Source organism: Oncorhynchus tshawytscha, linkage group LG17, assembly GCF_018296145.1.
Source record: "Oncorhynchus tshawytscha isolate Ot180627B linkage group LG17, Otsh_v2.0, whole genome shotgun sequence".
NCBI classification, from domain to species: Eukaryota; Metazoa; Chordata; class Actinopteri; order Salmoniformes; family Salmonidae; genus Oncorhynchus; species Oncorhynchus tshawytscha.
Window position 1 is genome coordinate 1,423,244 of NC_056445.1, and position 12,580 is coordinate 1,435,823.

The following is a 12,580-nucleotide window of genomic DNA, read 5'->3' on the forward strand; positions in this document are numbered from 1 at the left end:
CAGACAGGTGCACAGCACATCAGACCAAATAGAGAACACTTAATGACATTAGCTGGCTAATTAAAGGCTTTTACACACTTTCAAGTTATAATTTTTGCTTGCACTTTAAATATAGACCTGTTTATTTCATGAAGTAAATATTTAAGGCTAACCCGGACCAACCCTCTATGTGAAAGCACTTCCCCCTGACTTCTAACCCCTGGCCTTGTGTACCTCGTCATGGAGTTTGGAGGGCACAACGCTCAATTCTAAATGTGTAGTGCATAATAGACATAGCTAACTCTCTCTGTGTTAGATATTTGATTCCACAAAATGTATTATACTGACCGGTATAATGAACTGAGAGGATGAATCATCAGCATCGTTTATTGTTGTGAAATTGAATGGCAGATCTTTCCAGGGCAGTTCACCTAACAGGAGGGCTTCTGATTGAAGCCAATATCAACTGACTGTAATTGGTTAAACCTCATGGTCTTACATTAGACAGCACAACTCCATCTACCTGTCGTGATACAATGGGATTGTCCTGTATGGGTTAGGATTTGGTGTATGGTGTGGTGGGGTGCAGTGCTAGTATGCTCATGAGTAATGACACATCTCCATGTCTTCTAGTGAAACAACTTTGCAAAGTGCAGACAGGAGCAAGTAGAGATAAAACATTAACATAGCTTGATTGAACAAGAGTCCAACAATATCCAGATTAACAAAGGTATCCTGTACCCACCCTCCCTCACGAAAAGACAGTCTTGCAGCACTTTGGAGTAGAGCATGTACAAACAAGGAGTTCTTTAGGAACATATTTCTTCTTCAACATATCCAGTCATTTCAAATACATTTTTTTGGAATGTGAGGTGAAATCACTGCAGCTGACTTGACATTGTTGATAGTCCAACATAAGTGGGGATGAAGTATCAAAGCAATCTGCAAACATATGCACACGTGTACATATGCACACTATGCACGGATGCACCCACGAACAGGCACACACACATACAAGCTCAAACACACACACGCACCCACACAACCGCAAGCATACACACACATGCAGAAACTGTCCTTCTGCAATGAAGCTGACAGCTTAAACACAGTAAACATCAAACAAGCTTCGAAGGCTGTTCATACACACATACACAACTTCGGGCCCTTAGCGTACAGAGAAACAAAGAATCAACTGGAGACAAGGAACAAAAAATGATAATAATAATATCTTTGGCAAAAAGCAGTTTTAAAAATGAGAATGTCATTTTAACTTTGTCAACTTCAGAATATGACAATAAAAAACAACAACAACTAAAACACACAGGTAAGCAAGTGGTGAGTGTCCCTACAACCGGAGTCACAGCCAGTCCAGCACTGTCTGTAGGTCCCAGATGGACCTCTGCTCATCTTGTGGTTGGATGCTTCAGTGTGAAGTTTCCCTTAAATACAGATCTACGATCAGCTTTCCCTCCCCTATTCCTAATCTTAACCATTGTTGGGGAAAATGCTAAATTGAACCAAGATCAGCATCTAGGGGCAACGCACCCTACTCCTGGTTGGATCAACATTGTTAAGTGGCTTTCCTATGTATCTTTTCTATGTACTCAAACTGCTCTCCACCAATCTTTAAGAAATGGGATAGCTATAAGCAATATGGTGGCAAGGCCTATCAGTAGGCTTCAATATTGCTTTCACCTGTCCATTGATTTTGTGTATGATGATTTTGATTTTGTATATTTTGAATATTAAGATCCTCGCCCCTGCTATGAGGTCACAATAAAGCACATTCAAAAAGATTAATTGTGATGTCACAGAGGGAGCTGAGTGGTGTCTGTGAGGATTCACAGAAGCCAGTGCACTTCATGTGAAGCAACAGAGAAAGAGGGAGAGCTGAGTCTATATGGCTCCATCAGCCACATTGTACTATGTGTATACTATATCAGAAATGCAGGCCGGAAGCAGTGGTGCTCTCTTGTGGAAGCCTTATGTGCCTCAAGGCAAGTAATATAGGGAATAGGGATGACATTTGAGATAAAGCCATATACAATGTTCAATCACAGTGAAGTTTCTGCACTTCCTGTGAGGTCATAGAGGCAGCTGAACCCATCCTGTGATGTTACAGTGGTTTCAGTGAGAGCCCTCAGTCAATAGAGGGCTCCAGTTTAAATTGTAAACAGGACACACAGCGAGTACAGAGACAACACAGTAGCACAGAGAAAGGGGAGGGGATAGACAGTCTATAGTGGCTCCTCCTCCCCGGCCCCCTACCAAGTCCAGCAAATAATAAATAAAACGTGCCTTTGTGCCCCACCGGTGGAGGGGTTGACTGGGGCATGGAGAAAGAGGAAAAATACCATAACACTGGAATTACACACACATCAGCAGATTACAACATTTCTCTCCACGTGAAGTGCCTCCCTCTCGCTCACCTGAGTCTGTCCTGCTCTACCTACAAACCACTAGTAATCCAGCATCATGTACAAAGAAAAGAAAACTAGAAGAAAAAACATCAGATGATTAGTTAGAGGTTCTCTTCCTCCTCCTCTTGATTCTCCAAGCAGCTTCCACAGACAGCACCCCCCACTGGTTCTCTAAGGCCCTACCACACCACGCAGCGGTGACCCGAGTTCATAGGGGAGCCAGTGGGGCATTGGAAGTGCTCAGCAAAGTCTGGCGAGTTGGAGAGGGTGCCGATGACGCGGTATTTTGGGGGGCTGTGGGGGTCCGTCATGAGTCCTTCGTGGGCGCTCTCCGGGGTTCGCACGGAACACCACACCTGAGAGAAGAGAGGATCTTCCGATAAATTAAACAGGCAGTAGCTAGATTATTCTCCTCTCTAGCTTCCCAACTGCATATTTCCCAGTTCCCAGTTGCATATTATACTCATTCTGTTTCCAAAATAGTGTTTTATTCATTTGTACCCACATTTGTTCATCCACTTCTCCAACAGTAGTTTTAATATTCCACTGTTACTTTCACCCCCAATTGCATGTGAACTCCCTCTCATTTCACCCCCTTGTCTTATATCATGATGTAGGAGTTCATCCTGAGAGTGTGACCTGACTTAAAAAACTTGGGCCCCTAGTTTTATAGCTTATGATATTGTCATGCAAACCCTGAGCCCTAATCATAAGTATTTGATACGTGAACTTTATCAGGATGTGTGTAACGCATATAGTTGACACTCCCATCACCTACCTGGGCAAATCCCACAAAGAATAGTTGGTCATTGGTCAGGTTGACCGCTGGCAGCCTCTTCTCCTCACCATTCTCCTGCACCCACGCCTGGTACGCCTGAACACAACAGGACATTTGTTTTTACAATAATAACATTATCCGCCACTCTGATGGCCCTGAGGTGAAGTATAGTAAGACTATTGTATAGCATAATAAGAGTCATGCTGTCCAGGATCCCACCACTGACACCATGTGAAATAAAACTGTAATAACATCATAGTAACATGTTGTTACATAGTAGTAACTATGCAATTGCTTTATAAATACATAGCAATGGATTTGGCAGTAATGGATTGAGCTATAACTGCTCAACCCCATTACTGTTACAAAATAACTGAACTTTACTACAGTTAATAATTATTACAGTGATAAATAAGTTAGTATGTGAGCAACTAAATGTAATGCATTATCAAGTAGGGAGACCTACTCACCTTATAGGCTGCCTTTAGGCCTCCGTTGTCAGCAATGTTCTCTCCCAGCGTCTGCTTGCCATTTATATGCTCCCCATTGATTGTAAACCCATTGTACTGCTCCACCATGCATTCCGTGTGGTTCTTAAATGCTTCCACAGAGGAATTTTGCCACCATGGTCGAAGGTTCCCGTCTTTGTCGTATTCCCTGCCTGATTAAGGAAAAATCATCTTAAAAATGCTTAATCTTTACAAACATGCACACCTAGTAATCATGTCTGTGCATGCATGCTAGTGTGTGTTGGTGAGTTGGTGTTTTGTGAGGATGCGTCCATGAGTTCTGTGGAATCTGTTAAATGTGGACACCAACCTTGGTCATCAAAGGCATGAGTGAGCTCGTGTCCCATCACCACCCCTATCCCCCCGAAGTTCAGTGCTCTGCAGAGAATTCACATGGGGTCAGAAAAGCAAGCGAGCACACATACGCGCACATACACACACACACTCACTTGGGGTGATCCTGGGCATAAAAGGGTGCCTGAAGGATTCCAGCTGGGAAGACAATGCCATTCTTGGTGGGCATGTAGTAGGCGTTGACTGTGGGAGGGGTCATACTCCATCTAGAAGGATGGTGGCAGAGATGTGTATAAAAAAGCAAACCTGTGAAAGCTGGTGAGAGTAGGGCGACTAATTGTCATTCTGAAATGGGCTTAATGGAATAGTATGTGTTTGATACCGTTCCATTCATTGTGCTCAAGCCAATACAATGAGCCTGTCCTCCGTGACACCAGACAACACTGGAGCAAAAAGCATCCAACTTAATGTAGTGTTTGACCAGAGTCAAATTTGTGCACTTTATAGGGAATAGAGCGCAATTTCAGATCAATTGACGATGGTGATGTTGATAATGATGATGAGTGCAGCTGATGAAGACTCACTGGTCTCTGTTGGGTGGCTTGCGGAGTTGATCGGCCATCACCCTGGCGGAGAAATTGTAGAAGTTGAGTGCGTTCTGGAAGAAGTTTTCTTCCGAGACGTCATACTGTGGAGAGAGACAGACATACAGACAGAAAGACGGGCAATAAATAATTACTCACTGATTAGAAACATTAAAAGGTGTCCTTGTCATTTCACCTTCAACATGTTTGAAGAACTCACAGGGTTCAATGTATGGGGCTCAATGTATGGTGTTCAATCATGACACATCTCAACAAAAGGTACTAACTCACCCCGTCATAAACATCATCCAGTTCTTTGGGTTCCAGGATGAAGTCAGGGAATCCAATCATGTCGTAGATGGCGTCTGCCTGAAGACCAAGAGAGCAAAAGTGATAAGAGAGGGGAAGATGGAGGAAGGGGACAAGAAACCTCCTGGTTTCAACATTTGGAGGTCTGGAAAAAGAGGGCTAACTACTGTATTGTAACCTCTAAACCCATATTACTCCCTCCCTGTCCTCTCTCTCTTACATGTGCGCAGGTGTGCACAGGTATGCATGTGCACAAGCGTACGCACACACACATTCTTTCACAGACATAGATAGCCTCTGGCACCCAAACATAGCCTATCCAGTAGGTGACATCATCTCTGACCTTGTCTTTGGCTGCCTGTCGCGTTTGTTTGTCCATCCACTTGAGGTGATCAAGAGCATCTTTGAAGGCAGTACGGATTTCATTGATCATCCCCTCTGCCTTATTGTGGGGTGAGAGACAGACATTACATGTAAGAAGCAAGAAAGAGGGAAAGATGATGTAGATCCTTCTTTGACAATTACACTTAGATATGGACTAAATACCCGGGGCAATCTGAACCCTCGCAAATTATAATAAAAACCAAGAACACTTGCACGTGAGAGTCTATTTCCAACCTGTATAAAGCTACCAGACCTTCTTCTGTGCCTCCTCTCTCTCCCCTTCCACGTCTCTCTCTTCTACTTGCCCCTCTTTTCTCTACCCAATTACAATCTCTCCATTTTAATAGAATGTTTTTTCTCTCGTATATTGGTCTCTCCCCTCTGCAGGACAGAGAACTATTACTAAATTAGTGTTTAATTAAATGTAAACATTTATAATAATTTACAGGAAATATATAAACATTATCTTTACAATTCATAAGCATTTATAACATTATACAAAGCATTCATAAGTATTCATAAACATTTAAGCATTTAAAATAGATTATTCATGATTATAATAATGTCCTAGCAAATAAGATCATTTTATGATTACCTTTTATTAGGCCTATACATGGTAACCACTAGGGGACAGTCATGGATTGTTCACCATGGTAAAACACTTGAATAGACTCTAATGCAGTTGTGCGCCTATTATACTCACAATCTCTTTGCTGTGTTTATCAAACGTAGCTTTGACAAAGAGTGCTCCCAGGGCGAAGCCGAGCGTGTCATCTGTGTTCCCAATGCAGGTCTGCCATCGTGGTGTGCAGGACTGAGCGAACACACACACACACACACACACACACACACACACACACACAATAAGTTTCTCACCAGCTGTTTACTGTGCTGAGGCAGCACACATTCCTTGCTGTGAGCCCAAACAGAGTCTCACATAAAAATCACCAGGTCTAGTTACCCTGACACAGATTAAGCATAGTCCTGGACTAAAAAGCATGCTCAACAGAGAATCTCCATTGAAATTCCTTTTTAGTCGAGGACTAGGCTTTATCTGTGTCTGGGAAACTGGCCCTAACAAGGTATTTCCTGAAGCAAGGTTATCCCTAGGGCACTACTTTTAACCAAAGCCAAAAGTAGCCTAAAAACACACCTTCTTGGTTCCATACAGGCTCTCTAGCAGCTTGTCCTGTGCGTTCTCAAAGCGCTGGTCCAGACTGGACGCTCCTTTCTGCACCAGGTTCCAGATCATGTAGTTGTTGAGCAGGCTGAGGGTGGGGAGAGACAGAAGAGACAGGGAGAAGCAGGGAGAGATGAGGAGAGACGGGAGGAAGAGGCAACATGAGGACAAGTTGGTGACAAGAATAAGAAAAGAAAAAACAACAACAGTCAATAGTTGGGGCAATCCAATGACTGTGTTTCCTCATGGGCAAAGCTGGTTGCATGGACATTTTTATGACGTATTTCATCATGTTATGGTCAGGCCAGGTTATATAAAGAATTTTGGTAACACTTTCTACGAAGACCATATGCATAATGTAGGTGTCACGTTCTGACCATCGTTCGTATGTGTTTTCCTTGTTTTAGTGTTGGTCAGGACGTGAGCTGGGTGGGCATTCTATGTTGTGTGTCTGGTTTGTCTATTTCTAGGTTTGGCCTGATATGGTTCTCAATCAGAGGCAGGTGTTAGTCATTGTCTCTGATTGGGAACCATATTTAGGTAGCCTGTTTTGTGTTGGGTTTTGTGGGTGATTGTTCCTGTCTCTGTGTTTGCACCAGATAGGGCTGTTTAGGTTTTCGCACGTTTATTGTTTTTGTTAGTTTATTCATGTATAGTGTCTTTATAAATTAAACATGAATAACCACCACGCTGCATTTTGGTCCGCCTCTCTTTCACCAGAAGAAAACCCTTACAGTAGGCCGTCATTGTAAATAATAATTTGTTCTTAATTAAATTACTTGCCTAGTTAAATAAAGGTTAAATATATATATTTTAAATACACAGCAATATACAGTACCAGTCAAAAGTTGACACACCTACTATTTTAATGGTTTATCTTTGCTATATTTTTATTTTTTACTATGTTTGTCACGCCCTGGTCGAAGTATTTTGTGTTTATCTTTATTTATTTGGTCAGGCCAGGGTGTGGCATGGGTTTTTGTATGTGGTGTGTATATATGGGGGATTGTAGCTAGTGGGGTGTTCTAGATAATTCTATGGCTGTCTGAAGTGGTTCTCAATCAGAGGCAGGTGTTTATCGTTGTCTCTGATTGGGAACCATATTTAAGCAGCCATATTCTTTGAGTTTGGTGTGGGTGATTGTGCTTAGTGTCTTTGTTCCTGTCGCTGTGTTAGTTGACACAAGTATAGGCTGTTTCGGTTTTCGTTGCGTTTATTGTTTTGTAGTGTTTTGTGTGTATTCGTGTTACGTTTGTTTGATTAAACATGGATCGCAATCTACACGCTGCAGTTTGGTCCGACTCTCCTTCACACCTAGAAAACCGTACCAATGTTCTACATTGTAGAATAATAGTGAAGACATCAACTATGAAATAACACATTTGGAATCATGTAGTAACCAACAAAGTGTTAAACAAATCAAAATGTATTTTAGTAGCCACTCTTTGCCTTGACAGCTTTGCACACTCTTGGCATTCTCTCAACCAGCTTCATGAGGTAGTCACCTGGAATGCATTTCAATGAACAGCTGTGTTTGTTAAATGTGTGGAATTTCTATCCTCCTTAATGCATTTGAGCCAATCAGTTGTGTTGTGATATACAGTGGTATACAGAAGATATCCCTATTTGGTAAAAAGACCAAGTCCATATTATGGCAAGAACAGCTCAAGTAAGAAAAGAGAAATGACGGTCCATCATTATGTTAAGACATGAAGGTCAGTCAATTCGGGAAAAATTTGAAGAACTTTGAAAGTTTCTTCAAGTGCAGTCGCAAAAACCATCAAGCACTATGATGAAACTGGCTCTCATGAAGACCGCCACAGGATAAGAAGACCTAGAATTACCTCTGAGTTACCAGCCTCAGAAATTGCAGCCCAAATAAATGCTTCAGAGTTCAAGTAACAGACACATCTCAACATCAACTGTTCAGAGAAGACTGAGTGAATCAGGCCTTCACGGTCAAATTGCTGCAAAGAAACCACTATTGAAGGACACCAATAAGAAGAGACTTGCTTGGGCAAAGGAACACGAGGAACACGGACATAAGACCAGTGGAAATCGATTCTTTGGTCTGATGAGTCCAAACTTGAGATTTTTGGTTCCAACCGCCATGTCTTTTTTGTATTGGGGTTCAAACACACCAAAGCACCCACATGACATACAAAACAAAAGATAAAACAGTGAACTGTTTGTACTGAATTAGCTAAATATAAAACAGTACATCATATAACATCCCTACACCACCACATATCCACAACACAAAATGTTCTATACAACAATATCACAATGTGTGCGTATGCATGTGTCTGTACCTTTGCGTGTGTCTCTTGTAGTTCCATAAGTGTGTCTTTTTACTTGCTTTTTCAATCTGATTCTACTGCTTGCACGAGTTACCTGATGTGGAATAGAGATCCCTGTAGTCAAGGCTCTATGTAGTACTGTGCGCCTCTCATAGTCTGTTCTGGACTTCTGACACTACTGAACAGTAGTCTAGGTGCGACAAAACCAGGGCCTGTAGGACCTGCCTTGTTGACAGTGTTGTTAAGTAGCGCATTACTATGGACAGACTTTTCCCCATCGTAGCTACTTTTGTATCAATGTGTTTTAACCATGACAATCCAGGGTTACTCCAAGCAGTTTAGTCCCCTCAACTTTCTCAATTTCCACATTATTCATTACGATACGTAGTTGAGGTTAAATTAATGATTTGTCCCAAAAACAATGCTTTTAGTTTTGGAAATATTTAGGACTAACATATTCCTTGCTACGAATTCCAAAATGAACTGCAGCTCTTTGTTAAGTGTTGAAGTCACTTCAGTCACTGTAGTAGCTGACGTGTATAGTGTTGAGTCAACCGCATACATAGACACACTGGCCTTACTCAACAGTGGCATGACATTAGTAAAGATTGAAAAAAGCAAGGGGCCTAAACAGCTACCCTGGGGAATTCCTGATTTATGTTTGAGAGGCTTCAATTAAAGAACACCCTCTGTGATCTGTTAGACAAGTAACTCTTGATCCACATTACAGCAGGGGGTGTAAAGCCATAACACATATGTTTTTCCAGCAGCAGACTATGATTGATAATGTCAAAAGCTGAACTGAAGTCTCACAAGACAGCCCCCACAATCAATTTCTCTCAGCCAATCATCGGTAATTTGTGTAAGTGTTGTGCTTGTTGAGTCTTTGTGAGATGCAGAGTAGGTGAACCAATGATCTCCTCACTTGTGGTTCTGTGAAGCATGGAGGAGGAGGTGCGATGGTGCTTCGCTGGTGACACTGTCTGTGATTTATTTAGAATTCAAGGCACACTTAACAAGCACTGCTACCACAGCATTCTCCAGGCTGTAAAAGGGCTATTTGACCAAGGAGTTCTCAACTGGCAGCTTCATTAAATAGTATGCGCAAATAACCAGTCAGAGTTGCAAAGAAAAAGCCATATCTAAGACTGGCCAATAAAAAGAAAAGATTAAGATGGGCAAAAGAACACAGACACTGGACAGAGGAACTCTTCCACAAGGCCAGCATCCCTGAGTCACCTCTTCACTGTTGACATTGAGAACTATTTAATGAAGCTGCCAGTTGAGGACTTGTGAGGCATCTGTTTCTCAAACTAGACATTCTAATGTACTTGTCCTCTTGTTCAGATGTGCATTGGGGCCTCCCACTCCTCTTTCTATTCTGGTTAGAGCCAGTTTGTGCTGTTCTGAGAAGGGAATAGTACACAGCATTGTACGAGATTTTCAGTTTCCTCGCAGTTTCTCGCATGGAATAGCAGAGTTTCAGAAGAAGGTTTTTTGTTTCTAGCCATTTTGAGCCTGTAATCGAACACACAAATGCTGATGCTCCGGATACTCAACTAGTATAAAGAAGGCCAATTGTATTGATTAATTAAATCAGAACAGGTTTTCAGCTGTGCTAACATAACTGCAAAATGGTTCTCTGATGATCAATTATCCTTTTAAAGAGATAGGTTAACACAACGTGACATTGGAACACAAGAGTGATGGTTGCTGATAATGGGTACACCTATGTACAGTTGAAGTCTGAAGTTTACATACACCTTAGCCAAATACAAACTCAGTTTTTCACAATTCCTGCCATTTAATCAGAGTAAAAAATCCCCTGTCTTCGGTCAGTTAGGATCACCACTTTATTTTAAGAACGTGAAATGTCAGAATAATAGTAAAGAGTGATTTATTTAAGTTTTTATTTATCTCATCACGTTCCCAGTGGGTCAGAATTTTACATACACTCCATTAGTGTTTGGTGGCATTCATTGCCTTTAAATTGTTTAAATTGGGTCAAACGCTCCGGGAGCCACCCACAAGCTTCCCACAATAAGTTTGCCATGAAATAATTTTCTGGAATTTTCCAAGCTGTTTAAAGGCACAGTTAACTTAGTGTATGTAAACTTCTGACCCACTGGAATTCTGTTACAGTGAAATAATCTGTCTGTAAATAATTGTTGGGAAAATTATGTCCTAACCGACTTGCCAAAACTACAGTTTGTTAATAAATTTGTGGAGTGGTTGAAAAACAAGTTTTAATGACTCCAACCTAAGTATATGTAAACTTCGGACTTCAACTGTAGATATTCAATGAAAAATCAGCCATTTCCAGCTACAATAGTAATTTACAACATTAACAACTATATTTCTGATAAACTGGATGTTATTTTAAAGGACAAAAAAATGTGCTTTTCTTTCAAAAATAAGGACATTTCTTGGTGACAGGGGGCAGTATTTTCACGTCCGGATGAAATGCATGCCCAAAGTCATCTGCCTGCTACTCATCCCCAGAAGATAAGATATGCATATCATTAGTGGATTGTGATAGAAAACACTCTGAAGTTTCTAAAACGGTTTGAATCATGTCTGTGAGTATAACAGAACTTATGTAGCAGGCGAAACCCTGAGGAAAAACTTTTTTTTTTTGAGGTCACTCTTTTCAATGGGTTTTCATTGGGAATCCAGATTTCTAAGGGACCTTCTTGCAATTCCTACCGCTTCCACTGGATGTCACCAGTCTTTAGAAATTGGTTGAGGTTTTTCCTTTGTGTAATGAAGAAGTAGCCCTGTTCAAATCGAGGTTCACTTCAAGTGTTGTTATCAGTCCAACCCTTCAGCTCCATTCAACCCCAATTTATCTCTTAACACCATCCACATTGGATTTCTAATTGCCACATATTTTTCAACTGTACTGTGATGATTCACAAAAGCTCTGAACCTTTCTATTCTCATAGTTTCTACAGATTGTAAATTAAAGATACATTTTTTTTGCTAAAAGTATTATTTTATTATTGCTCGATTGACTATAACTTTTCAAATCACCCAGTCTTGCTATCTGCAGCATTAGCTCTAGGTAATTGTTGATTCTTAGTTTGGATCCCGCGACACAGTTGGCATCAGTTGCTGGGCTTGCATGTCTCTTTCCAGTGATCCTGCCAACCAAGGACGGGTCTGAGGAGCTATTTGGCGTCGCAGCTAGCCTAGCTGCTAAACTAGCTGGATGTTAAGCTAGAGAGGTTTTCTTGAATGCAGCCCGCGACACGGTTTGCCATTGTGGCTGTCTAGATCACTGTTGTTTGTTGTTTTCAATTTTCCCCGTGATCTGCCCTGTCTGGAACTGCGAGGCGTAACAGTGTAACATACTTTGCTAGCTACCATGACAAAGACCTAAGCCGGCGGGAGTACCGTTGAGGACAGTGGTGTCTCTCTTTCACACATGAAGGATATTTTAAATGAACAAAAAGAGACCTACAAGCAGTTGTTACGACAACAAGAAAATAGCTTCAAGTGTTTTGTCCAAATACTCATGGATTCTGCTAACAAAAGAATGGACAACCTGACTAGAGAGGTCCAGAACCTGAAGAACAGTTTGCAGTTCTCCCAGAGTCAGCTCGATGAGTTGAAACAGGAGAACGGCAAGCTGAGAGCAACCTGTAAGTCATTGAGAGAGGACATCAGTTGTGTGTGTGAATCCATGATAACAATGACTGATGAATCAAATTATCTCGAGGGACAATCAAGGCGGAACAACATGGTTGTGGATGGAATTGCAGAATCTCCACGAGAACTGGACGGAGTCTGAGGACAAAGTCAGGGAAATGATCTCTGAGAAATTGAAGATGGACCACAGGA

General features: G+C 41.5%; 1 protein-coding gene across 4 annotated transcripts in view; it reads right to left on the reverse strand.

Annotated features, from left to right (window-relative positions):
- Window positions 1–350: 350 nt before the first annotated feature.
- Window positions 351–12,580, reverse strand: part of LOC112216690 (endothelin-converting enzyme 2) — a 98,365-nt gene continuing 86,135 nt past the window's right edge. For all 4 annotated transcript variants that reach the window (XM_024376674.2, XM_024376673.2, XM_024376675.2 and 1 more), the window contains 10 exons: window positions 6,411–6,525; window positions 5,961–6,071; window positions 5,217–5,315; window positions 4,856–4,933; window positions 4,565–4,668; window positions 4,136–4,246; window positions 3,997–4,064; window positions 3,648–3,838; window positions 3,178–3,273; window positions 351–2,755 (listed from right to left, as the gene is read on the reverse strand). In XM_024376674.2, the coding sequence (XP_024232442.1) occupies window positions 2,579–2,755; window positions 3,178–3,273; window positions 3,648–3,838; window positions 3,997–4,064; window positions 4,136–4,246; window positions 4,565–4,668; window positions 4,856–4,933; window positions 5,217–5,315; window positions 5,961–6,071; window positions 6,411–6,525 (1,150 nt within the window). In that variant the 3' untranslated portion in view covers window positions 351–2,578. The remainder of the gene's footprint in view (window positions 2,756–3,177; window positions 3,274–3,647; window positions 3,839–3,996; window positions 4,065–4,135; window positions 4,247–4,564; window positions 4,669–4,855; window positions 4,934–5,216; window positions 5,316–5,960; window positions 6,072–6,410; window positions 6,526–12,580) is intronic.